The sequence below is a fragment of the Tuber melanosporum genome (genome assembly GCF_000151645.1).
Source record: "Tuber melanosporum whole genome shotgun sequence assembly, scaffold_101, strain Mel28".
Lineage (NCBI taxonomy): Eukaryota > Fungi > Ascomycota > Pezizomycetes > Pezizales > Tuberaceae > Tuber > Tuber melanosporum.
The window spans coordinates 123,724-149,793 of NW_003298757.1; the positions used below are offsets into that span (position 1 = coordinate 123,724).

Here is a 26,070-nt window from a genome sequence, read left to right on the forward strand (position 1 = left end):
TAACTGAGTTCCTCCAAACCACATCTCAGATGTCATCAAAGGTCCTCTCATAGGTTCTGCAAACAACTTCTAGTTAGTCAGAGGATAACAATGTATACAATGTTATAAAGTAGGTGCAAATTCCTTGCATTTTAGTATTAGGACATATATGACCAAAGTGCAACTGTAATATAACATTTAGACCTTGTAACAGATCTGGAGTAAGGTGTTGGAAGTGGATTTTCTCTGCTCACAATAAATTGACATCTGTGCATACACTTGAGAAGGTCTGTATGCCTCTAGGTTCAGGTGTACTACCTAACAGTTATCATACCAGGTTCCATTCTCAGTACGGCATGTACTATCAACAGCAATAAATACTTAAAGTTGCATTACCAACTCACCACGTTTAACTTAGTATTTTGTTACAGGCGTGCCCCCAATCCGCAAGAAGAAGCTCGAACTTGAAGAGGCATCTCGACTCCAACGGTACAGGATTGGCGGCCCCCGAATTGCGAGCTGTCTCGGACAACCCTCCCGAAGGTACTCTTATGCCGTTTATCATGTCAATTCAACGATCAACATTGCACAGAGGTTGCAACGCCACGATTGCCTATCTCCGCAGCGCCTAGTAAGAATGGAGAGGTGGATGGCGGGTGGTTCAAGTTCAAGGTAGTAAATGTGCCGTGATGTGGACACCTGATAGGAAGATGGACTCCAAGTTTTGCAAATATACTAAAACAACGGTATACGGTATACAAACTAAGATGGACGAAGGATCAGAGGATAGATTTAAATATCGTTAAGACAGTGGCTTCACTTGGTAAGTTCTTGAGGATAGCTGATTACCGGAGTACTCATGAGAGAGAGCACTTATAGATAACTAGATAAATACAAGAACTTAGCACATATCAAATACTGCCGGTTGTTCTCTAGACAATGCTTGAACACTGCACAATCATGGTGTAGAATGCCTAGATACATACACCTCACTCGAAGACACTTGATACTAATTGACCCAATTACATTGATCTCATAGGATTACTGTAGGCGCCGCTGGGGGGGGAGTGCCAGGTGCCCTAGTTCACATTGTGAAAGTTGGTCGCCGGAGAGATATGTCTATCTTCCTGGGATTAAGCTTAGAGTTGTGTACGAAATTAAAACCACAGAACATCTCAGCATAATTAGACTATAGTACGAGTGCACTCCTCCTACTCGTACAATCCGATTCATAAAGCACTCGTACCGGTACCTGTATCCGGACACCTTGGCGCCAAGACCTTTTTTTCTGCTTCAGGCGAATCGTCAAGCTGGACTCTTGTACAAAACTACTCACGAAACTTATTTCCACCATGCTTCTCTATACATTTCAACATCGCCTGAAGTAGCTCTGCTGTGAGCTTCTGGTAGAGGCATTCCTTTTGATTTCCGTTTGCTGTGTATAGACTCTGAAGTGTTTGCCAGAAGAACAGTGACTTTAGGGTATCTCCAGATTCCTTGGCACTGGTCTAAACATTGGCGCCAAGGTGTCCGGATATCATACCGGAACTTTATGAATCTTCAAGTACGAGTATCATAGTCTACCATATATACTGTACATGAGACTATACCGGTAACTTAGGTGTGTACAGCACAATAATACCCTAATGCCTTTTCGCAACTGACCAGTGCAGAATCTGAGCAGCAACAACCCCATCCATCAGTCGGTTTTTGGCGAATTCATAGGGGCGAACGATGGATACAAGGGAATGACAAATTTACTATCTAAATATAAATCACGCCCGAATATAATCACCCACCGGAAATGGCGGTTGCACCCGATTCATAGCAATTGCTCTTGTAGCATCAGAAATAATCGACAGTCGGGAAAATCACGGGAACTGTCCCTGCCATACCGTCTAATTCAAAGCTTCTTTGGTTACATCTCTCTATGATTAGTGCCTACCCATCAGGTGCTCGCGGTGCTTTAACGGGTGGAAGGAAAAAAGAGGAGTCATATGCAACATCCATAAAGTAAGAAGGAAATCCCCTATTTCGAACCCTCAACTATCTGCCGTTTTGCCCCAAATGCCAACCGGTATCTCTTCGCTACCTTAGCCATACCCTCCTAAAGACAGTACCCCATTCCTGGCAATCTATCAAACAAACCGAATTAGAGAAGCTCAATAAAATCCGGATCCCTCTCCTCTTTTACGAAGTCTGCATCAAGTCGCCAATATTAGCCATGGCTTGGGCCGCGAAGAATCTAACATCAACATCGCTATCCGCCTGGAGCTTCTCCAGATTCGGTACAATCTGCTTCTGGATCAATTCCAACCCCAGATCACTTGGGCCAGCGGCGCTATCGGGCTTTACATTAGCCAAAGTTCCCTCAGCAGGAAGCTTTCGGAGAACATCGATAAGAACGCCGTAGGATTTGGCGACATTGAAGCGGATGTTGGGGATGGGATCGCGGATTAGTTTGTGGATCATTGGGAGGATGAATTCTTCAATAGCAGCAACGTTCACCGCAGGAGCCAATGTCTGTGAGAATATATGGTTAACGATTTCCCAAGGGGCTAATTGATACAAGAGAACATACTGTAATTGCTGCGCATGTGGTCATGCGATACAGATAGTTGCGCTGGTCGCCCATTGCCATAACCTTGGGAATAATGGTCTGTCGGGCCCACTCAACGCCGAATACGTCTGTCAATTGTTTGAGATTTAGAGTTGCGGCTTGGCGGATTGAGAAAACTGTATCTCCCAGCCAGCTCATGCACAGATTTCCAAGCTTCTCGTCGAAAAACTCAACGCCAAGTTGCTTAGCCAGGAGTGGAATGTACTCGATAATTGCAAGCCGGACACGCCATTGCTTATCCTCTGCCAGCTGAACAATCGCGGGAAGTAGAGACTGGGAGAGTAATTCGATTCCGATAACTAACAAGAGTCAGTGGAAGCCCCGTTATTTGGTTGACATGAATTTACCATCATTCACTTGCTCGAGCTTTGAGATGATGTGTAGACGGACATCCGGGAACTCGTCCTTGAGCATCTGTAAGAACATGGGTAGAAGATGCGAGATAGTTCTGGTAGGGACGTTAGTGAGCGATCAAACCCGAGATTTCTCAACTCACTCATCCTTCCCAAGTATTGGTGCCAATCCGCTGATCTGGGTCCCAAGGGCGGCTCTCACGTGCTGGGATGTATCGGTGACCAAATCTTCAACCGGGCTCATAATTTCATCAAGAAGGATTTGACGGTCGAGAAGTTTGCAGAAACCTTTTAAAAATTGTTACCCACCAGTTGGAAGGACGCAATTTGAAAATGTAAAACCTACCGGGAATCTGGCCGGCAATCGCCGTCCGTACTTCTGCCTCACTATCCTTCAAAAGCTTCACGAAAGCTGGGACTAGATCCCGTCGAACGACATCGCTCTCAACAGCTTTTGCAATCTTCGCATGCCGCTCAGCACCCGCCCCATTACCTCGCATCTAGAGTCAGAAGATTCCGCTCACCTTCTCAAATTTATCTGCAACCATGTATCTGACCCTCCAGCTCTTATCCCCAAACAGGCTTCTTAGTATTGTCAAAATAACAACGTGACTGGCCTGTTGGTCTTTTGGGACAACCTCAGCGATGCTGATAAGGACCTCTACAGTTAATAACCTGACGCTATCCTGATCATCCTGCGCTAGATGTTGAAACAGGGGGATCATTTCCGAAACAACCAAATCAGCAGGCATCGTTTTGGCGAACTTTGCCAGGTTTGTCGCAGCCTGCCTCCGCACCATCGGTGTGTCGTCGTGGACAAGTTGCGCAAAATGTTGCCTCAAACCATCCTGAGAACGGGGCGTTGCTTTGGAGTATGGGACAGTATATAGGCCAGTTGCGGAAATTTTCGAAGTGAACCAATCCGCTTTGGACAGGCGAATAACAAGGGGAATAAAGTACTCCTCAACCTGATTTTGAGACAGTTCCTGGCATATTTTGTTAAGGGAATCGACTGCCTATAGTATACCACTGTTAGAATCAAAATCCCTGGGCATGCACCATTGCCAAGAAATCAATCGAGGCTGAAATAAAGATTGCTAGACCAACCTTTTCACGTACAAGGGGTTCTTCGATCGCAGCAAGATTCTCCAAAGGCGAAAGGAGCACGTGACCATGTTCCTGACCACCGACATATTCCACAAAACTCCCAAGTACTTCGCTAAGAGCGGTCAAGACCTCATCTTCGTCCTCCACGGATTCTATACCGGTCCGAAGCAAATCAGTCAGCAATATTCCTCGCCCTTCAAATGTAGTTGACTTCTAAAAACCGCGCGAAGAACCCGTATCAATGTTTATCACAAATGCGTACCGTCCAGAAATGGTATGAGCTCATCACGAGTCCTCTCAGGCCCCAGAGCAAGAGCAATAGTTGATAGGCGCTTAATTGCATTTAGTCGAAGAAGGACATCGTCATGCTATACTTCACATCAGCTACACAGACTCTATTCAACAATTCTGCATGGTAGGATGTAGGGCTGACTTTAAGCTCATCAATCAAGACAGCTATTGGGTAGAGTTCATCATTCGAAGGTTGGATATCCATTTCGAGAAGATGAGCGGGAAATTTATAATCTAGGGATAATTAATTATGATCTCGATAGAAGCTTGACAACTATGTGTTTATCAAACCTAAGGTTCGGGGGATGAATCAGGGCGAATAGTATAACTCGGGATTACTGTTGGTCAGGTCGTACTATATTCAAGCGCCCAAATATTTAGCTAGGGAGCCTCAAAAGAAGGCTATCGCGAACAAAAAGTGGGGTGGAGAGGTTCGAGGATAGAGTGAACCGGGGGGGGGGGCAGTAGTGAAAGTAGGCCCAGAAAGGGGAGGACAAACGCAGGTTTCAAGATAAGAACGAACAAACAAGGAAGGAAGGAGTGTAGTGCGAGGATGGCCGAGATGGTTTTATGCGACCGACAGCCAACAGGTGATTGAGAGTTAGTAGAAGAGGGGCAAGATTGGGGGGCTGGTAGGGCTGGCTGATTGATGGATTGAAGTTGTGAGAGGGGCGGCGGTTGAGTAGCAGAAAATGTGAAGGGAGAAAATGAGGATGGGTGGATAGAATGTGGTTGCTCTTGTATGATAGTGCTAGTGGGGGGAAGCGATGAGGGGCTCGAGTTAAAGTGTGCAAGTACTGTATTATACACAGCACGTATGATACAGGTAGGGGAAGGGTTGAATGGATGGATGTAAGGCTGGTACGTCTATTCCGAGTACGGATGTGACAGGGCGAAGAGATCGGTGGGATTTCAGGATGTGTTGGCCGCCCTCGCTCAGGCTTCTCTCTTGCTTGCCTACAGTACTCGTACAACCTAACCACAACAAAGCTTTTAGTATGATACAGTCGACCTCGTTGGGGAGGGAAAATGATTCTGGGTGTTGGGTGGCTATCCGATTGCATCAGCCCCCCGTGCATATTGCATACCTGTAAGTTACGCTTACCAAAGCCACACATGGTCAAGTGTGGCTATCAACTCCCCTCATTCAGTTGCTCGTCTACCCCTCCACCCCGCAATCGATTCATTCCAATTCTGATTGCAACGCTCGAGAGAGAAAGAAAAAATAAAAAATCCTATCGTACAGCAACACAGTAGAATCTCGGCTCGGATTGACTGACCTACCAAATCGATAATGCCGACTGTTTCTGTCAACAAATATGACCTTTACGAGGCGCTCGGCCAACAGTATACAACCGAGGAGTTCGACGATCTTTGCTTTGAATTCGGTATCCAATCCACTTATACTAACCTAGATATCTGATAACTAATAAAGAATTTTGTCCATAGGAATCGAACTAGACGAAGATGTACAATTTACATATTTTCCTAATCTATCCTGCTCGTTGATCTCCCTCGAAGTCTGCTAATTATCAATTAGACAGAGAACGATCCCGACAGACCTAAAGATCAGCCCCCTCAGCTGAAGATAGAGATTCCCGCGAATAGGTAGGATGGATGTTTGCGCCTTTGTTTGTCGTTTGTTCTTGAATACTGATAGCGTGGGTGAATGGTAGATATGACATGCTCTGCCATGAGGGAATTTCCTTGATGCTTAACATCTTTCGCGAGAAAGCATCTATTCCAAATTATCGTGTTGTTTCCCCCCCCAATGGTGAAGTTCACCAGATTATTGTTCATGAAGAGGTACTATATATGGTTCAATCGCTAAGCTTGTATTCCCACTAGCTGACCTCTCCATCAGACCACCAAAATCCGCCCATATGTGTCTGCTGCTGTGCTACGAGGCATCAAGTTTACCCAGGGCCGTTATGACTCCTTCATTGCCCTCCAGGACAAGCTCCACCAAAACCTATGCCGACAACGCACCTTAGTGTCTATGGGAACCCACGATCTAGATACCGTCAAGGGCCCATTTACATATGAGGCTCTTCCCCCAGAAGAGATCGTGTTTGCTCCCTTAAACAAGGAGGAGGTAATGAACGGTAAGCAGTTGATGGAATTCTATGAGGTATGTTGCCGTGGGTGATTTCCAAAGTGCGATGAATCATGTCTGACTGGCTTAGAACGATAAACACCTCGGAAGATACCTCTATATTATCAGAGATTCCCCTGCGTACCCAGTGATCCTTGATGCCAATAGAAGAGTGTGCTCGTTACCGCCAATCATCAACAGCAATCTCTCTAAGATTACATTGGACACAAGAAATATTTTCATTGAAGTTACTGCTACAGACCGGACCAAGGCTGAGATTGTCACCAATATTCTTGTGGCCATGTTCTCGCAATATTGTGACGTTTCTTTCACGTATTTCTCCCACTCTTCTGATACATCAATTGCTCACGAACTAATATCAAATTCTAGGGTTGAACCCGTCAAGATAATATCTCCTCACAATAATGAATCACGCCAAGTTCCAAACGTGGCTCCCCGTTCCACAACAGCAGAGGTATCCTACATCAACTCATGTTGCGGTCTTCAACTCTCACCTTCCGAGATCTGTACAATGCTCGACAAGATGGCGTACACCGCCAAACCCTCTAGCTCAGATCCCAATCTTCTGGATATCGATGTCCCGGTTACCCGGGCTGATGTCCTGCACCAATGCGATATCATGGAGGACGTAGCCATTGGTTACGGGTTTAATAACTTACCGAAAACCTTTCCAGGGAAGAGCGGAACAATCGCCGCCCCTTTGCCCATAAACAAGCTGAGTGATATTGTCCGTCTAGAGGCAGCCATGTGCGGATGGTCGGAGGTCCTACCTCTCATCCTGTGCTCGCACGACGAGAACTTCGCCTGGTTGAATAGGAAAGATGATGGCCACACTGCAGTTAGGCTCGCCAATCCCAAGACTGCAGAGTACCAGATTGTGCGTACCAGTTTGTTACCCGGTGTTTTGAAGACGATTCGTGAGAACAGGAAACACAGTTTGCCTATCAAAGTCTTTGAAGTGAGCGACGTGGCGTTCAAAGACGAGAAACTGGAGCGTAAGAGTCGCAATGAGAGGCACTTTTGTGCTGCTGTTTGTGGGAAAACTAGTGGCTTTGAGGCTGTTCATGGGCTGCTCGATAGGGTTATGGCTATGCTCGGCACTAAGGTATTAGACACAGGTGAAATGGAACAGGAAGGCTATTGGATCGAAGCGGCTGATGGTAAGCTGATGCCCCCCGGAAAGGTTGGTCGCAAAAGACAGTATAAGGACTAATACTACAATAGAGCCCACACATTTTCCCGGTAGAGCTGCATCCATCTTGGTTAGGCATAAGAACGGCAAAAGGCAGTCTATTGGGACCTTTGGGATGTGAGTGATAATACATGATTCCCACGTTAGAAGATAACCTTACTTACTTTTCTAGCTTGCACCCTTCCGTCCTGGAAAAGTTTGAGATACCCTATCCAGTATCCACCTTGGAGTTAAACCTTGAGGTTTTCTTGTAGGGGGGCCCCGACACTGGGAGTTCTGAAGGCGCTGGACATCAAACGCCGCAGTCTTCCTTACTTTCATTAGTTGCCTAGAAAGGCTACTTATCTCTAGTGATCAAATAAAAACCTATGGTAGTTGAACTAAATTCTCACCATGCCCATGAAAATGCTTCTATCTACATTCATCTACCCAACACAGAAAAACGCAAGATCTAAATACAACCGCGACCGAAATCGGCGTTGTAATGTTGTAGAATTCATTGAGGAGCGCAGAGAAACAGGTCTTAACATTGTGGTATCATATGATATATGATAGGCGGGTTACCAGTAATACCGGTAATTTACTCGAGTAGATAGATGAAATCCCTCTCATTCTTTTTTGGTATGACCATTTTGCTTAGTCATCTTCTTAGTCGCCTCGCTCTGCCTCTTCATCTCTGCTTCCGCGCCGATTCCACCAAACACGAGCCCAACTCCCAACCATTGCATGCTGGAGAGACTATGACCAAAGGCAACAACCGAAAAGATCATAGAAAGCATCTTTCTAGTCACAGTCACAGTGACAAGGACCAATGAGCCGAAGCTGGAGAGAGTGTGGACTATTTCACAATAAGCTTACCGACCAACCGAGAGTGTAGACAGTGTTGAAAACTTACAGATAAAGACCTGTCCCAACCCACCACAGACCGCAAAACCCATGATATCCATTCCAACCTTCGGATGCTCCTTCACGAACGCCAGCGCATCATTCAGCTCGGTGCTCCAGGGATTAAGCAACAAAAAACCAATCGTCAACACCGATGAAATCGTGTTCAACGCCGTCATCATCTGCGGTCCCGAGACAGCCCCCTTTGGCGTCCTGGAGAAGATGTCGTCCTGGATAGTGTTCGTCAAGCCGTCGAACAAAAGATTCACGCCTAGCAACAACATCCCGTAGAATTTCTTCTCTCCGTTCGAAGAAGCGCTCTTCTTGATCTTTTTCGGGTGCGCCGGGTACAATGTAAATACTGCCACACCCGCCGTGACGAGGAAGACCACGGCGTATTTATATAGCGGGTATCGGCGTCTGAAGATAGTTATGTGTAAGAACATCACCGGGAGGAGTTTGCATGATTTTGCCAAGATGTAGGTTATGTAGTCAATGTGTTGGAGAGAGGCGTAGCCGAAGGGGGAAGCGAGGGATTGGGTGAGTGCTACGAGCAAGAGACGGAGGGAGATAGAGAAATTGGGGAAGACGTGGGAGGGCTGGCCGGGGGAGGAAGAGTAAGAGAAGTAGGCATAACCAGTTAGAGCTGCGAAGAGAGATTGCACAGTGTTCAAAACAAGTGGGGAACGGAAGATCTTCTTGTCGGCGCCATAGGGGGTTGTGGTTATGCGTTCTTGGAGGAGGGCCCATGTTAAGCTACAGGAGTGTGCTATGAGCTGGAGTTCAAGGTGGGAGGGAGGGGGTTCATACAATGAAGCATAAATTCCACCAACGCAGATAATTAATTGGAAAATAGAGCTTCCATGATCCTTTGAGCTCTCAGCCTTGTGGGCAACAGATCCCGCGATGGCCACAATCGGGTCATTCGCATCCTCTGGTGGGGGATTCTTTCGGCGCGCCATGGCCAAAATTATCGTGTCGAGGCAGTAATGACAGAAAAAGGAGCTTTTCCTTAGAAAAAAAAGAAAAGGGAAGGACAAAAATAATGTGAAAGAGAGTCAAGGTTTAGACACCTCCAATATCGAAGCTATAACCTATGTGTTAGCTGATAGAAACAAAAATATAAGAAACGAAGGTAAAAGTAGAAAGGCGGGGGAGGAGCCATGAGGGTTAGAAAAATATTATTACCACTGAAGAAACCACCGTGTCTTTCAGGAACCGCGGACTCTCTCAGCTCAATTTACGGGATAATATCAAACGACATGTGACATGAACCTCAGGGTGATCCGGCTGAGTAATGCTCACAGCAGTATTTTAAGCCTCCACTGACTCAGCCCTCTACAAGTACAGTCGTGTAACAAAAGTCTTGGCACCCCCCCCCGACCAAGTGACTAGGCAAGAATTCTCTTAATTTACCACTTTGTATGTCCTCCTTCAGCCTGAATTACAGCCTCAATGCACTGAGGCATTGTTCTAACTAACTCATCAATCTTATCTTGCTCAATAGTATCCCATTCCTCGACACATGCAGCCCAAAGTTCATCTTCTGTATATGTCCTACTATCCAAAGTCCCCACCCTGAAAAACCGCTTCCGAAGCCTCCCCTTCCACATATTCCACACATTCTCAATGACATTTAAATTGGGGGATTATGGGGGCTAAGGAATAATCTGATATCCTGCTTCCTTCTCAAGTGCCTGATTCTCATCTCCCTTATGCCAGCCAGCATTATCACCAACCACTTGCACACTATGTAGAGATATCCCCGTAAGCTGGGCTACTGTTCTGCAAAATGGGATAAGATAGGAGCCGTGTATCTCTTCTGCAAATTGATGTGCATCTAGACCAAGGCAGTCTTTGGGGCGGCGTTGCTTCTCCTCAGTTCTTCGCCAGACTCGGACCAGTTGAGATTTGAAGCTGTATGCAACCGCAGCCCATACTGGAACAAGGGTACGACCATATTGAAAGGTTGGGCAAAGTAGTTTGGTGGAAAGAATTTGCTTGAGTAACTCACTCTGCCGGATCCGAACATAATCTCTAGCAGGGTACGGGTGTAAGACATAAGTTGTCTCATCATAAAAAACAACCCTCTTCCACCATTCTGGCTTTTGCTGATGTGCTCATGCAAAGTGAAGCCTCTTTTCAGGAGAGGTAGACTGGAGCCAGGGGTTTTTTCCTTGTTTGAAGAAGGATGAATGGGTCATCAGCCATATCTGCAACTCTTTTAACTGTCATATAGCTGACTTTGATAGGGAACTGAACAGCAAGCTCCTGTAGTGGCATTTGGGGATTTTCTTCAATGAGCTTCTCTATCTGTAACCAGGCATGCTGTGACATAGGTGGGCATCCAGAGCAATGAGCATCACCAATGTTCAGGTATCTCCGCTTGCTTGCCCTTTTAACAACATTGCGAACTTGTGATTTGGAGTGACTAGTCACATCAGCTAGTTGCTGATACCCCCAGTCTGGATGATGATGATGAAGAATAGAAATCTCCAGGTTCTTCTTCTCACGATCGCATTTCTGCTTTGAGCATGGCCTATGTGGTGGGGCCATTGTGGGTAGTTGGGGTAAAGTGATGGCACAAGAGCATGATAAAATTTTACCGGGGTGCCAAGACTTTTGTTACACGACTGTACCGGTAGGGGGAAGGGATGGTCCGCCTTCGAGAACGATCCTGAAGAATTTCTGTGTGGTGGTCTAAACCTGACTGTGATTTCATTGTTTTGATCTTGCCCTGTGCTTGCCATGAGTTCAAGGCTTGCTTCTCCACATGTTGCTTTGCTAAACCAAGGTTAGAGCGTCACTTACTCTGCAGTACTTGTACCGTGCAGTTTACAGTCCACGGCTTACAGCTTACCACACCACTTACATACAGCTGAGTGGGAAAAATATAGACATAAATAAAAACCGGGAGTTATGTCGCAGGATCTACTCGACGATTTCCTCTCCACACCCGTCAGACCGAGTCATGGTTCTACGCAGTTTGGGGCATCACCACCAGCAGCGGCAGGTGGGTTCGGCCAGGAACATCACCGCTCTAATACCAATACTACCTTTGATGACTTATTGGGATTGTTCGATGGTCAGACTGTTACTGCACAGAAACCGAAGCCGGCTCAGGTCTTAAGGTTGGCTCATCCCGGGCGGCCAGTTAGCTTTCATGGGAATACTACGACCAATCGGGCGGACCCGTTTGCAGCTTTTGGGAACATCACAGGTCGGTCGATAACGCCGTCATCGAGGCCGGCGAGTATAGCTGCGTTCGATGACTTCTTTGCTACGGTGCCGGTGTCTCAAGGAAATGGGGGTAGGATTGGGGCTACTCTTGTCGTTCAGCAGCAGGAGGAAGAAGAGGATGATGACTTTGGAGATTTCACGTCCGCTCCCACGGGTGGCGGGTCAGTACCTACTCCGTTGGCAACGAAGAGGACATTCCTTTCACCGCCGCCTTCCAGAGGCCCGAGCTCCTCACCGCCACCTCCGCCTACTCCGCCGAAGCCAAAGTATATCCGACCTAGGAAGGTCTCCGATGCAGATCCCTTTGGTGACTTTGTCGCCTCCCCTAGCACTACTTCGCCCCCCAGACTCTCGTTCGGATCACCGCCTGGGGTGCCTAGCATTCCACTCAAGTCGCTCACTTCCATCCCAGCTCCCTCGCCATATCGACGGCATACGAAACCTGTGGAAATACCTCCAGTAGCAGTCCTACTGAGAGCATTCCCACCATTATTTTTACTACCACAGGATCAGCTACTGGACAAAATGAAAGGCCTATCATTCTCTCTCCGACAGCGAGTACTCTCACATCACAGGACAAAGAAATTTCTAGAAGGTATCTGCGAGGTCGGTAGAGTTGCGGGCAGGATCATTGCCGGTCGAAAACGACAGACAAAGAGCGCGCTTCCGGGAAAAGCTGGCGGCAGGATGAAGCTAGCCAATGGGGCGGATGCAGCTTGGCAACAGAAGAAGGAAGACAGGGAAGCGAAGGAGATATGCCGACTCTGGAAAGAAGAGTCTGGACGACTAAAGGCTGCGATGGGAACTAGTATTCCAGAGTTTGAGGATGAGCCTTTGAAGGGACCTGGAAGACGGGGGTGTAGACTTTGTGGGCTGGGGAAGGATGAGCTTCTGCCGGGATTGAAGGAGAAGACTGAGAGGCTTGGATGGTGGGATAGTGGGTGGGGCGGGCATGCGGGATGCAAAGGGTTCTGGGAAAAACATGGCAAAGTATTGGCCTCAGCGGGTGAGGACTTTATGGGACCGTCATAGTCGGATAGGCTTCTTTTTTGATCTGCAATATAAGATTGAGACGGGGCTGTTCTTTGCAGTACTTTTATTGTCAAGAGAACGTTGTGGCTTCTTTTTTCTTCCTTGTTAAAATTAGATTGTTCGAGTACAAAACGAGTAAGGTAGTTAATAATGTAGAATTCAAATCAACGCTTTGATCTCCGTAATACGGTATCGGTAGGAGCTATTGTACCTAGATCATTTCACCCAATCACCCAGAACACCCCCACAGAGCTATTATGTATTTTGACTACGCTGGGAGTGAAGGCTCAATGATATCCCTCCCAGTTCTGAAACATACGCACCACCCGCGTTCCCCTCAATCTTCTCGCCTGCGTTCCCAGACGAACCTCTCAACTCCACACAAAGGCAAGGTGGGGTGTTCAGACGGACGGCCCCTCCAAAATAAATAATAAAATATAAAATAATTCGAGATGCGGCCGCTACAAGAAACAAGGTACCACCTCCTCTCCTCTCCTCCCCCCACCCAACATTGCCTGCAATTGCTAAAACCCAAGCGGCGGCTGGGAACAATCAGGAAACTCTGGGAATCTCTCTTCAAAGGCCATTCCTCGATTAGCTCTTTACGTACCGCTACTACAGACTCTATATATAAAAATAATGGAAATAGCGGTAGCACCGAAGGTCCATGTGGGGTCGGGTTGAGGTCTGTTTGTTGGAAGGTAAATGATTTTTTCTCGACTGGGACATACACACTTGTCAGGAGGATGAGGGAAGGAAAACTAATTGTGGCACATAGTTGTTCTTGCTATTTCCGGGATTCAAGCCAGAAGCCTGGAGTAGGACTATACGCTACGAGCGTGCGGCATTCGAGGAGTTGAAAAAGGTACATGTATCACCGTTTGAGAAGGCGGCAGATTTCGGCGAGGGGATTGATCCGCTGGCGGAAGTTGCGGAGGTATTTCTCCCTCATCATTCCACAATTGGTAATCGCAATGAATGAGTAGGGCTAATGGATTCTGTAGAACCCCTGGGAGCAATTTCGAAAAGACGAATCGCTGCGGAAAGAGATACTCCAGGATATCGAACGATGCATGCCGGAGAATACGTACTTCCGCGACCCGACGATACAGAATTCCCTTCTAAATATTCTGTTCATATATTGTAAACTGAATGCGGACGTTAGCTATCGACAGGGCATGCATGAGATTGTGGCGATAATACTTTGGGTTGTTTCTTGCGATGCCATTTCCACAGCTGCCGGTACTGAGGGACAGGAGGAGGAAGGGAAGCCCGTCGCTGATGAGAACATCATGGTTGAATGTCTAGATCATCAATTTATCGAGCATGACACTTTCTCACTATTTCAAGTCGTCATGCGCTCGGCGAAAGCTTGGTACGAAATTGGTGAGGAAGCCCTAGATTCTGTTAAGGGGAGAGGAAGAAATGAGAATAGGAATAGCTCGCCGATCGTGGAGAAGAGTAAATACATTCATGAGCATTTGCTCATGGCGGTGGATCCAGAGTTGGCTGAGCACTTGAAGGCGTTGGATGTTCTGCCCCAGGTGTTTTTGATGTATGGATTTAGGGCTCCCCTCTATTACTCTGGTGGGCTATGTAAGTGGCTAATTGGCGTGCAGACGATGGATTCGATTACTGTTCGGTCGGGAGTTCCCCTTTGAAGAGCTTTTGGAAGTTTGGGATGCGCTGTTTGCTGAGGATCCGAATCTTCAGCTTGTAGATCATATCTGTGTTGCTATGCTTTTGCGGGTCCGGTGGCAATGTGAGTGCTTTCGAATGCGTTCGAATGCGTTCGATGGAGATGACTGATAGGGGTCTTTTTTTTTTAGTGATGGAGGCAGACTATTCTACTGCTCTTACGCTGGTACTACGGTACCCTTCGCCAACAGCACCTGATCTTCCGGCAACGTTTGTTGCTGATGCTATATACCTCCGAGATAATCCTACGTTTGCCGGGGGGAAGCACATTGTCGTCAAATACTCTAATCGTACACCTACCCCTCCTGCACAAAAGCAACGAGCCCCGAAGCTCTCACGGAAAAATAGCCCGTTAACACCACCTGCGAGGTTTCTTCAAACTGGCCAGTTGGAGAGTATTGTACAGGATGTTGCTAAGAATATGCTTAGTCAAGGCGAAAGATGGGGTGTTAATCGTGCAGTCAGAGACGCTGTAGGGGATATAAAAAAGAACGTTCAGGGCCTTCAGCAAAGCCAACATCAGCAATGGGCAGCCCAAGAATCGGCTAGAGAAGCTGAATTGGTAAGGAGGAGTCGGGAGCTAAGTAAGAAGCTCAAAGCAGACGACGATAGAAGAAAGAAACTAGAGAGGCTCCTCCAATTGAGCATCGAAGAGTTGGAAAAGAATGGTTTGACTACGGAACAGAAGAAAGTATCACTGGTAAGACTAAACCACGTTCGCGAGTGTCTATTAGATGGCACAAAAACAGTGGACTACACCGCCTCAGCAGCGCCTTTGCCAAAGATACTTCCTATCACAACCTCAGTTCCTACAACACCCCCTTCACCTGCCGCCAACCCCCCCCTCTCAGGACGCGCCCCCCCCTCATCCATATGTACCATACATACCCCCACCTCCACCGTCTCCCAACCGACCCAAAAACCAAAATCAGCCCCACCATCACCACCCGGTTCCACCCCTCCCCCAAAGCCGCAAAAAGTGCCTACATCCCCGCAGGGAAGCTTTGTCAAGACGTCTTTCAAAAGCAACTCCGACCCAGACTTCCTCACGCACCGACCTCGGGCGTCGCTGGCTCAGAGCAGCTTCGCTTGGATGCTCGGAGACGACCCTGCAGCGAAAACGAAAACGGCGTTCGTGTCTGCCTCTGCCCGAAAGTCTGGGAATGCCAATTCTAATCACGGAGGTGGCGGAGGTGGGGGAAGTGGCGGTGCAGCAGGGGCAGATGGTGTGGGAAATGGTGTTAGAGTTGACGCTACGTGGACTCCCGATGTGGATGAAGGATTTGATTTGGGGAGGCTGAGGAGGAAGAGGTAGTTTTTTCTCTTTATTTTCTTTTTGGTCTGTCTTGTGCAGGTAAACTTTGTAATATGGTGTGTTTTTTTTCTTCTCGTTTCTTTTCTTTTTCATTGATTGGACGTGCGTTTTTTATCCTTCTTTCTTATCTCCTCATTAACTTTTGCGAGTGAGTTTCGCAGCTGAACTACGTGCAGACTTATGGGTAGGAAAAGAATTGCTGAAAGACATACGGATGGGGAGGAAGGGGATGGACTATTGGTACTATAGGCATGATAAAACGATACACCATTGTATAGACGATACCAGCTACGTTATTTTCTTCATCTCTCGAGGCTTTCTGCCTATCAAGTTGATTTAGATACTGCCCTTTTCAATAAATAACACCACCCACACCCCTATCATACCTGGCGGTTTAACTAAGCCTCTGATGCCTGGTTAGCACTACAAACTGGGGTATCATAACATTTGGCAGCAAGTTGATTGGGCATGCATGAGCTATCACTCGCTTCGCGATGTCCCCATAGGCATGGAATTTGCTTGATATCGTCATCCAGTCTATAGTAAGTCGTGCAGAAGAGATGTTTACATATTACCGTAGTGCAATACCTCTAAGAGCTTTTATGTGTTTTATCCCACCCAGAGAGTCAAGCAAGACGCTCCTACAACTCGTTCCCATGTACTTTTCCATCTCCCATTTTACCTCGATTTACAACAGGGTTGAAAACACACTCCCGCCAGTCAGGCATTGCCCCGCACATGAACGTTTAATCCTTGGAACACTGATACCTCTCTGAGACCCCAAGGCCAACTCCCCACCCCAGCTTCAACTATCATACTTCCCGCTCCCTCCACTCCATCCACTCCATCCACTCCATCCACTCCGTCCACTCCCTCCACTATGGTACGATAGTCTAAGCTCTCTCCCTCCCTCTCTCTCTCTCTCGCACATGTGAAACCTCGGAATCACCACCACACGCAATGCACACAACGCATGCTGTTCATCTCTGGTCCACCTAGATTTTTTCACTCGCGCCATATATGGTGGGCAATGGGTATGGTATAGTATGGCTGGAAAGAGATCATCCCGAGATTTTCACAAACTAGCCATGGCACGGTGTAGGCCACCTCCCTGCAAGTTCGCAAGTGTCATAACCGCCAAGCATCCACACTATGCAACACGACTCATCCCCCGGAAATTTTTTGTTTCCGGAGATGGGGGGGTTAGACGGGAGTGGATGGGGTGGATGGAGTGGAGGGAGTGGATGGAGTGGAGGGAGTGGAGGGAGTGGAGGGAGTCTATCTATTTCTCTGTTTACTTGCTATTAGTGCTAGACTGGGGGCTAAGGTGATATTTTTATTGAATTGTTTATGTAGATAAAGTCAGTACTGGTACTTTCTCTTCTCAAAATTTAATTTAGTTTCTGCTTTTATCATTATTACTATTATTATCGTATTTTAGAAGAGGAGGTGCTTGCGGCTCTTTATTTAATTTAAGGTTGTTTGGTTAGATCCCTTGGCACGCGGCAGGTTGAACCAACCTCTTGAGTTTGGTTTGTAAACGTCCACCAGAGAGAGGAACGAGAACGACAAATATAGGTGACGATAAGTTACAGTATATTCGCGATTCGCTTGTTCGTCAAGTTGGCTGTGGTACTCTGTCAGCAGAATTCTAAGGTAACTTCCAAAACAAACATTTCTTCCTACTTTGACTTCTTCGATCTCTAACTTAACTCGCTCACCTCATCAGCGCCATCGACTGCAGCCTTACGATAAAATAAATAAATAAAGCTCAAGGACGAAGTACCCAATGGACTCCTTCCTCGGCTCGCCATTTGGGCAGATCTCCCCGCCCGATCCTCCCGCCCCCCCACCGCCCGGCCAGATGCAGCGCCCCGCAACACGTCCCCCTCCACCCGCAGACTCATGGTCCGCCCAGCAGTCGTCACTGGCACTGCGCTTCTACAGACTCGGTCTTCCCGGCGTGGCGGAACTGGTGCTGGGCGCGAGTAAACTGGATACCTCGGCGCTGATGAAGGACGCGGCGACGTTGGAGGGCGGGTATTCAGCTTCTGGCGAGGGAATAATTACTGGGGGAGAGAGGGATGGACAAGGAGTTATTGTTGCTGCGCACGGAAGCTCTGGTGCTGGGAGTGCTGCCGGCGCTGGAGGTAGTGGTGGTGTTGGCGGGGGGGTATCGACGCCGCCGGAGACTCCTAGTGTAAGTCCACCCCCCCCCCTCCTCTGTCTCACTGCCCATCAATGATGGGATTTGTGAAACTAAGGAAGAGTAGACAGCAGCCCGCACCCGACCCGAAAAGTCCGACCGCCTGATAGCCCACAAGGCCAAATCGATAATGGATCTCAAGCAAGCCGACTTCGACATCCAAGTCATCCTTGCACGCATCTCGGCGGTGGAGTACAACCCGCTGGACCCCGTGCTCGCCGAGGTGCCTGAGAGTGCGAAGCCGTACGCCGGCTTCCTCCTCGGGCTCGTGCGATGCTACAGTGAGACTGACAATGAGCACGAGAAGAAGACGCTCCAGTGTGTTGCCCTTTACCATTTGCACATCGTCTTTGATGGTCTCGTGAAGAATTTTAGGGGGAAGGATGCTAGGACTAAGGCTTCCGAAGTTTTGGTATGTCCCTTCTTCTGACAGGGTCGGGGCGTGGGTTGGGGAAGGAAGCTAATTGGGAGGGTGAGGGAGCACAGTGCCACGTAATGACAGACATGCCCATGGCCAAGTCTGCGAATTCTTTCGTTACCCTTGCTACCGCTAGTCGCTGGCTGAGGGAGTTGTGTGACTACATGGGCGGTGCGAGGTTCGCACAGCATTTACTATATGTTAGGGGGGATTTCACAATCACTAAGTATTCCCCCCCTCCCACTCTATCTTGGATATGGCGTTTCTGACTTCGGAAGCTTCAAACAAATGATGACGTCCGCCGAGCGTTTGCGAATAATCAAGGAGGCGCTCGCGGACGCGAGGGATTACTATAGGGCGCAGTTGGATGAGTTGTATGGTACGTTCATACCACAGTATGTTCCAACGTTTTATAGTGATGCTTTGGCTGGGCGGTGAGGGTAGTTCTAGATGGCTTGATATATATCCTGCTAGCGATTTCTTTTCCTTGCTTCCTTTTTTTTTATCCTTCCTTTTTTGTGTATAAAGTTGATCGGTTCGGATGGGGGATTGAAGGGTTGACTCGCTGCGGGGATTGGGTAGTAGATGTATACTAACTTACGTCTAATGGAGTTATTCATTTTTCTCCCCCTTCTGCCTTTCCTGCTCTTTTATGCTTTCCTCCACCTGACTTGGGAGGCTGGGTGGGACGAAGAGACTGGAAAATCTAGGATTGTTTGCGCGCGTTAGCCACGGGTAGGAGCTGAGGGGATGATGGTGCGTATGAGGGCATACGTGCACTATATACAAAGCTTCTTGCGGTTGACTTGCCTATCCACAGTATGAGCACGAGTGAGCGAGGCGAGTTGAAGTCTGAGGCTTTATATATGCATCAGCACCAGAACAGCGGTGTCACGTTCTGGTATCTACAACAGAGAGTGTAGCATAGCGTATTTTCTAACAGCAATTGAGCACCGATACCAAAACCTACTTCCAAACAACCACTCCCGACTCAATGCCTCAAAGGCGTCATGACTAAAACTTGCTATCGCAAGATACTCTAACTGGGGCTATCAGTGCCGGTTTTTCTTTCCTGACGTTTGATTTACTCTTTAGTACCTATAGTTGGGTTGGAGAGTAGGGGAGGGAAGATGTCTGGTCCTATATGATGTGTGAAGTTAGTTTGGTAGTTGGGGAGCACCGGTGTGGTGAGCTCTTTACCAGCGTAGAGTCTGCACCGATGGGACACACGCAAATGGCGTGCGTGCGTGTGCGGATGCGGTGCGGGGTGGTGGATTGAAGTGCGGTGGTGCCCGGGCCCGAATGGGGGTGGATCGAGATGCGAGTTGATCGACGCACTCAACAGCGAGCCACAGTACTGTTCATTTTCTGCCTTGGAGACGCTTGCAGTGCATGTGGCAGCTGCCTAGCCCTCCACCGCACTATCTGGCAAGGTTCGCCTGCCGCTGGCACGTTGAGATAAAGTGGGAGTCGAATCAAAGGGTCCAATGCAGTCAAAAAGGGTTTAGATTAGGCATATTTTTCGCAATGAGGGGCTTAGTGAAGGCGTTTTGTTGCGGACTTGGAGAGGACATCATTGACGGACTAGCTAGCGGGCAAGCAAACCCCGCCAGGTAATTTAATGCGGTGTCCACCCATCCGAGAGGTTGAATTTGCATCTTTGTAGTACCTAGTCCAGGCTGGAAGGGATACCGGTATGCAGCACTTTACTCGAAATGCCCATGGCTGTACGGAGTAGGCTGTGAGACAGGTAGGCGGTCAGCCAGCATGCTTAGTGGAGTACAGCCTGGGCGGGAGTTATCAATACCACCAGTGTTGCTAGAGGTTGTCACTCACATCAAGAGCCCCATCAACCCCCTGATGAATGCCGGGATTCTTAGACTCGGTCCTTTCAGGAGGTCATATAGTGACCGGTTCTCACGTATCTTGAAATCGCTCTTGCTGGAATTGCGCTTAAGGAGGATGGCTGCGAAATCATATCCAAAATGAAGGGATAGGGGTATGTGATGTAAGTGGAAATTTAGGACCCTCAATTCTGGGTCCGATTTCATGGTTTTTACCCCCCAATTGGGTGGGAACCAAGGACCGGGTACGGTAGGATACCGGTAGTCAAGCTTCGCCATTAACTTGCGTTAACACCACCTAGGTCACTCTGAGTAGACCCGTCGATGTGTTTCCGCCGTGGCACTTGTACCATACTCAATCCGTTTATAGACAGAAGAAAGGTGGTCAACTGGGCCTTTTCAATTTTTTTTTTCCCGGTGGTGTCGGTGGTGTGCCGCACTGTACTGCAGCCTTTTAACTTACTCGAGTATCGGTATTGAAAACTTCAAGCACCTTAACAGCTGGAATCCCGCCAGGACGTTGGAGTTACCTCTTCTGGTAAGGTCTGCTGTATTTCTTCCCTTTCACCTGTCTCAACTGAGGGCTGAAAGATGTCGAGCAAATTTAAAAAGAATCTTCACGCGTTGGTTTTTTTTTTGCCTTGATCCCAAGGGGGAAATTCTGGACGTCCAGGCTTAGTTCTCAATTATTTCAATTTTTACGGTATGCCAGCACGGGAAGATGGGAGGGAAGTGCCCATATCCGAGCAGGGAGGTTAAGGTTTGGGATGTGACTGGTCGTGGTTTTCGGAGTCATACTGAACACCGGCGGTGGCCAGTGCTCTTCTTGTCTCTCTCACTCTGCTCTGGCATCGTAGACTATTCTCGGTGGGTATTGTGGGAACGGATATTGGTGTGATACGGGGAGAGGGAGATACGCGGCGGAGCGCGTGCGGTATGGTATCGAAGGATAGAGTATCCTACTTTGATCCACCCGTCCCGAGGGGGAAGGAGGGATATTTACGGTTTCGTCTCATGGTTTGCTCACTGCGGGGCCATACAGTTTGTAGGGGAAAGTCTAAAAAAATTTTATGCCAACCTGGATTGCAACTTTGAAAGTTTGTAGTGAGTTTTCTCTTTTCTATTTACTGCATTTTGATGTTTGTGGACACGTTGATAATGTGTCGTGGTCTGTATCGACATATCATACCGGTGTGTTCTATTGTATCATTGATAGCGCATAGGAAGTTGAAGAAATGAATTTTTTTTTTTCCCTTTCTCCCTCTCGACATCAGTGCATCAAAGTGGCGCTACCCCTCTTTGCTCCTCCCAGAATTACCCCTCCAAACACAGGACGTTGGAAAAAAAAATAAAAAAAATCCCCAGTAACTTCCAAAAACGGGTTAGATAGCCCTGTAAGTGCGGCTAGAAATTACAGCCCAGTCAAATCTGCGCGACGCAAATTCCAGAGTGGGTTGTGTTATTATTATTGTCATTATTATTAGTATGATATTACCGGTATGGGAGGGTTGAGAAAAATTGGTATGATACGATGAAAAGGAAAGAAGAGAGGAAAAATAAGTTAGCCCTGCTCCAAAACAATCCGTTTAAGGGCCTCCATCTACACACAGTGCCTCCCAGTCACAAAATGCCAAGACCCACCACCACCACGAGGTGGGGATGGCAAGAAAATTTACCCCTCTCCTTTAAAGACCATCCTCCCACTTACCACCACCCGTTCCTTTCTCCTTCCCTTTCCTCCTTTCCTCCTCTCCTTGTCACTGTGAGTCCCCCCCTTCCCCACCACAACTTTCCCTCCTCCTTCTGCTCCCCACGCTCACGTTCTTCTTGCTAATTATTGTGAAAAGCATACCGAACAAAGTCTACGTTCTTCTGAGTAATTCAAACCTTTACATCTTTTTTTTTCCTTCGACACATCCACATTTCCATACACAATGGGGTAAGCTTGAATCCATTTCTTTGTTCTATTTTTCACCGTCTCCCTCATCTTCCTTAGCTCCTACTCGATACGGGGAGGGTTTCGCGGGAGTGACTGCCGCTGACATCCCTTCTCTCATACAGTAAAGAAAAGACCCACGTTAACGTTGTCGTTATCGGCCACGTCGATTCTGGAAAGTCCACCACTACTGGCCACTTGATCTATAAGGTATGTGAAAATTTTATTTCGTCTCAATTGGTTCAAGCAAATACCTGACCATTGTAATCTATATATCTAGTGCGGTGGTATCGACAAGCGTACCATCGAGAAGTTCGAGAAGGAAGCCGCCGAACTCGGAAAGGGTTCCTTCAAGTATGCCTGGGTTTTGGACAAATTGAAGGCTGAGCGTGAGCGTGGTATCACCATCGACATTGCCCTTTGGAAGTTCGAGACTCCCAAGTACTACGTTACCGTCATTGGTGAATATACCCCGCATCTTATTCCTTACCCACTTGCTTTAGTTTAAATTGAAATTTTCTTCGGACGAGATGCTAATATTTTTCATCCCCGGTTAGATGCCCCCGGACATCGTGACTTTATCAAGAACATGATTACTGGTACCTCCCAGGCCGATTGCGCCATCCTTATCATCGCTGCCGGCACTGGTGAGTTCGAGGCTGGTATTTCCAAGGATGGCCAGACCCGTGAACACGCCCTTCTCGCATACACCCTTGGTGTCAAGCAACTTATCGTTGCTATCAACAAGATGGACACTACCAAGTGGTCGGAGGACCGCTTTAAGGAAATCGTCAAGGAAACCTCCAACTTTATCAAGAAGGTCGGATTCAACCCCAAGTCGGTTGCCTTCGTCCCTATCTCTGGTTTCAACGGTTTGCCCCCCAGTTTACATATTGGCTTGTATAATTGCTAATGGAATCTAGGCGACAACATGATCGATGCTTCTTCCAACTGCCCCTGGTACAAGGGATGGGACAAGGAGACCAAGGCCGGGAAGTCCTCTGGAAAGACCCTTCTTGACGCCATTGATGCCATCGAGCCCCCAAGTCGTCCTTCCGATAAACCTCTTCGTCTCCCTCTCCAGGACGTCTACAAGATTGGTGGTATTGGAACCGTCCCTGTCGGGCGTGTCGAGACTGGTATTATTAAGCCCGGTATGGTCGTTACCTTTGCCCCGGCTGGTGTGACCACCGAAGTCAAATCTGTGGAAATGCACCACGAGCAGCTTACTCAGGGTCTCCCCGGCGATAATGTTGGCTTCAACGTCAAGAACGTTTCTGTAAAGGAAATTAGACGTGAGAGATCTTGTCTTACATTTGCTTGATATTAGCTAATATTGATTAGGTGGAAACGTTGCCGGTGACTCCAAGAACGACCCTCCCAAGGGTGCCGAGTCTTTCAACGCCCAGGTCATTCTCATGAACCACCCCGGCCAGGTCGGAAACGGATACGCCCCAGTTCTTGACTGCCACACCGCTCATATTGCCTGCAAGTTCGCTGAGCTCATTGAGAAGATCGACCGTCGTACTGGTAAATCTGTTGAAAACTCGCCAAAGTTCATCAAATCTGGTGATGCTGCCATCGTAAAGATGATTCCTTCCAAGCCTATGTGTGTTGAGGCTTTCACCGAGTACCCTCCTCTTGGGCGTTTCGCCGTCCGTGACATGAGACAGACCGTGGCCGTCGGTGTCATCAAGTCTGTCGTCAAGATCGACAAGGCCGGAAAAGTCACTAAGGCCGCACAGAAGGCTGGTGCCAAGTGAGTACCTCTTTGGTTCTTTTCATGATTGATAGGTTTTACTGACATTATCGTTTTAGGAAATAAATGGTTAAGGGGAGTGTGCTGGTATGGTTTGTAGTTCTTGCGAGTTCTAGATACTGTCCTGTTCACTTGGGCGTTTAAAAAATAAAAAATGTTCTCATGTGGGTCTTTTTGTATGAAATGAGATACGAAATTAAGTTCCTTTTTTCCTTTCTTTATGGTTTTCCCAGCAGGTACTTTTGTAGACGGTTTCGTGAAATTTCTTTTGTTGACTCGCACTGTCAGTACGTGTGGAGAAGAAAACTACTGCCTCATTTCTATGATGCTTTCCTGAGGGGTACCTCGTGGTATGATGTGTATGATGTGTGCGCATACTATCCCAGAGCTGAGTGCGGAATTTGTAGCCAAGAGTATCACATTGACAGTTGACTATCATGATGCCAGTCAGAGATTGACTTATGATGGAGTAAACCGTTGGAGGGCTCAGCGAGGCGGCACCCTCAGCGAGGCATGGCAAGTCTTGGCAGCAACGGGACTCTATATTTTATTTCACATATTCGTAAGTCAACATATTTTTCCTTTCTCCTTTCCTTCTCTCACAAACACAAAACATTTATAAAACAAATGAGAGCAACTGCCTCTAAAGCGTCTGCCAACCCTGGAGGCACCAACACAAAACCGAGCGACAGGATCAGCATTTTCCCTGGGAGCAGGGGCTATACCAACTCCTGCCCCCCATAGTTGAGAAATTATTTGACCTCCTGCCCAATCCCGGGTCCATCCTCCTCCCCATAGTTGAGAGATTGTTCAATCTCCTGTCCAATCCCGGGCTTGTTATCCTCTCCCCAGATATCCTCGAAATCTCCTTCATCAAATTGATCACTACCTCTTTCCTCTGGAGTTGCAATCAACATACCAGTCTCAGATCCGTTCTGTACTATGTCCTCCAAATGCTTTTTCAATCTCTGTACTGTTCGTTTAGCTTTCAAGATCTATTCAGTAAGCTTCTCTTCCTCTTGCAGTAGTACAGCTCCTGTCTTACAATGCTTAAGTAATCTTTCTTCTTGTTGTAGTCTTTCCACATCCTTTCTTTTTCTTATACATTCTGCTAACTTTTACCTCCTCATCTTAACTAGATTAGTCGCATTCTGGTATATCTGCTGTGTACATTCATGAACTTTAACTGCTTATGATTCAAAATATTTTGCAATGTTTTCCTTACCAATCCAAATCTTTCCTGAAGTTGGTATTCGGGTTCACTTTGCAGTTTTCTGCTTCTGAATATCTGCTAACTGCTTTTAAAAGTTCTCAATACAACAATCCCTTTTATCAACTTCGGTAAGTGACAAATTTTCAGTAATTGTTAAATTTCTAACTATCTTCTTTAGTTCCCATTCATGTAGGTCATTTCTTAGTAGTGTTACAAGTATAATAAGTTCTTGCTGTTCAATTTCTGTTTTATTTCGGGGTATTTGTATCCCATTGATCTCCTGGTTTGAAAAGTTACTTAGTGGTTCAAGACTGACTACTGGAGAATACAATTCATGGTGTTGGGAATTAGTAGAATTTAGAGTTTAAGGATATGATTAAAGTCCTCCAGCTGGAACTTTTACCAGAATAATATCTCAGTTAATTGGTACCAGTCCTGTATTACGGAGTCCACTCTGTATATTGTTGTAATTAAAGGATGCTCAACATGCAATCATGAAATTTTCATAGAAATTCTCCTTTAAGACACCATACTCATGTCACTCAAATTAAGATATTAGTTCCATTTAGTAATGATGTTTGTAAGAACAAGATATAGATATATCGAGTGGCTGTAAATAGTGTATTATATATGGAGGCAAGCAGTACAGAATAATCTTCTGTGAAACACGGAATTCTAAAAACTGAAGATTCACATGACCTCTGTGACAATTGAATAGGAGAAGTGGAAACTCATCAACTACCTTTAATGTAGACAAACTACTCGAATCAAAGTTTCTCTGTAAGTACTCTTGTACTATCTTTTCATCGGTCGATCCATTTTGTGACCGACTGAAGAGAATATTTTCAAACACACCTTTAACTCCT

General features: G+C 47.1%; 8 protein-coding genes; 6 read left to right on the forward strand and 2 right to left on the reverse strand.

The window, feature by feature from the left end:
• Positions 1 to 1,871: 1,871 nt before the first annotated feature.
• Positions 1,872 to 5,017, reverse strand: GSTUM_00000014001 (uncharacterized protein). XM_002835266.2 has 11 exons: positions 4,850 to 5,017; positions 4,642 to 4,705; positions 4,493 to 4,584; positions 4,322 to 4,427; positions 4,060 to 4,211; positions 3,477 to 3,968; positions 3,299 to 3,413; positions 3,096 to 3,240; positions 2,947 to 3,047; positions 2,561 to 2,898; positions 1,872 to 2,502 (listed from the first exon to the last, which is right to left on the reverse strand). Exons 3-11 carry the CDS (start codon positions 4,553 to 4,555, stop codon positions 2,170 to 2,172), a joined length of 1,845 nt encoding a protein of 614 aa, XP_002835312.1. The 5' UTR covers positions 4,556 to 4,584; positions 4,642 to 4,705; positions 4,850 to 5,017; the 3' UTR covers positions 1,872 to 2,169.
• A 514-nt stretch (positions 5,018 to 5,531) lies between these two features.
• Positions 5,532 to 7,912, forward strand: GSTUM_00000015001 (uncharacterized protein; the record flags this gene model as incomplete). XM_002835267.2 has 9 exons in its annotated part: positions 5,532 to 5,738; positions 5,800 to 5,819; positions 5,891 to 5,958; positions 6,027 to 6,156; positions 6,215 to 6,481; positions 6,537 to 6,778; positions 6,836 to 7,626; positions 7,691 to 7,775; positions 7,831 to 7,912. The coding sequence occupies exons 1-9, from the start codon at positions 5,645 to 5,647 to the stop codon at positions 7,910 to 7,912; spliced, it is 1,779 nt and encodes a 592-aa protein (XP_002835313.1). The 5' UTR covers positions 5,532 to 5,644.
• Positions 7,913 to 8,023: 111 nt separating this feature from the next.
• Positions 8,024 to 9,734, reverse strand: GSTUM_00000016001 (uncharacterized protein). XM_002835268.2 has 3 exons: positions 9,354 to 9,734; positions 8,554 to 9,299; positions 8,024 to 8,496 (listed from the first exon to the last, which is right to left on the reverse strand). The coding sequence occupies exons 1-3, from the start codon at positions 9,503 to 9,505 to the stop codon at positions 8,267 to 8,269; spliced, it is 1,128 nt and encodes a 375-aa protein (XP_002835314.1). The 5' UTR covers positions 9,506 to 9,734; the 3' UTR covers positions 8,024 to 8,266.
• A 1,507-nt stretch (positions 9,735 to 11,241) lies between these two features.
• On the forward strand, positions 11,242 to 12,982 carry GSTUM_00000017001 (uncharacterized protein). XM_002835269.2 has 1 exon: positions 11,242 to 12,982. The coding sequence occupies exon 1, from the start codon at positions 11,463 to 11,465 to the stop codon at positions 12,813 to 12,815; it is 1,353 nt and encodes a 450-aa protein (XP_002835315.1). The 5' UTR covers positions 11,242 to 11,462; the 3' UTR covers positions 12,816 to 12,982.
• Positions 12,983 to 13,267: 285 nt separating this feature from the next.
• Positions 13,268 to 15,828, forward strand: GSTUM_00000018001 (uncharacterized protein; the record flags this gene model as incomplete). Its single annotated transcript, XM_002835270.1, has 5 exons — positions 13,268 to 13,516; positions 13,594 to 13,752; positions 13,820 to 14,370; positions 14,435 to 14,577; positions 14,645 to 15,828. The coding sequence occupies 5 exons, from the start codon at positions 13,268 to 13,270 to the stop codon at positions 15,826 to 15,828; spliced, it is 2,286 nt and encodes a 761-aa protein (XP_002835316.1).
• A 1,517-nt stretch (positions 15,829 to 17,345) lies between these two features.
• GSTUM_00000019001 (uncharacterized protein) lies at positions 17,346 to 19,082 on the forward strand. XM_002835271.2 has 6 exons: positions 17,346 to 17,484; positions 17,558 to 18,028; positions 18,102 to 18,446; positions 18,521 to 18,678; positions 18,731 to 18,826; positions 18,869 to 19,082. Exons 2-6 carry the CDS (start codon positions 17,618 to 17,620, stop codon positions 18,888 to 18,890), a joined length of 1,032 nt encoding a protein of 343 aa, XP_002835317.1. The 5' UTR covers positions 17,346 to 17,484; positions 17,558 to 17,617; the 3' UTR covers positions 18,891 to 19,082.
• A 2,745-nt stretch (positions 19,083 to 21,827) lies between these two features.
• GSTUM_00000020001 (uncharacterized protein) lies at positions 21,828 to 22,589 on the forward strand (the record flags this gene model as incomplete). XM_002835272.2 has 5 exons in its annotated part: positions 21,828 to 21,905; positions 21,964 to 22,058; positions 22,144 to 22,235; positions 22,358 to 22,442; positions 22,513 to 22,589. 4 exons carry the CDS (start codon positions 21,828 to 21,830, stop codon positions 22,432 to 22,434), a joined length of 342 nt encoding a protein of 113 aa, XP_002835318.1. The 3' UTR covers positions 22,435 to 22,442; positions 22,513 to 22,589.
• GSTUM_00000021001 (uncharacterized protein) lies at positions 22,589 to 24,212 on the forward strand (the record flags this gene model as incomplete). XM_002835273.2 has 10 exons in its annotated part: positions 22,589 to 22,596; positions 22,627 to 22,693; positions 22,790 to 22,804; positions 22,843 to 23,022; positions 23,071 to 23,104; positions 23,156 to 23,484; positions 23,518 to 23,527; positions 23,577 to 23,935; positions 23,969 to 23,991; positions 24,051 to 24,212. 10 exons carry the CDS (start codon positions 22,589 to 22,591, stop codon positions 24,055 to 24,057), a joined length of 1,032 nt encoding a protein of 343 aa, XP_002835319.1. The 3' UTR covers positions 24,058 to 24,212.
• Positions 24,213 to 26,070: the final 1,858 nt, after the last annotated feature.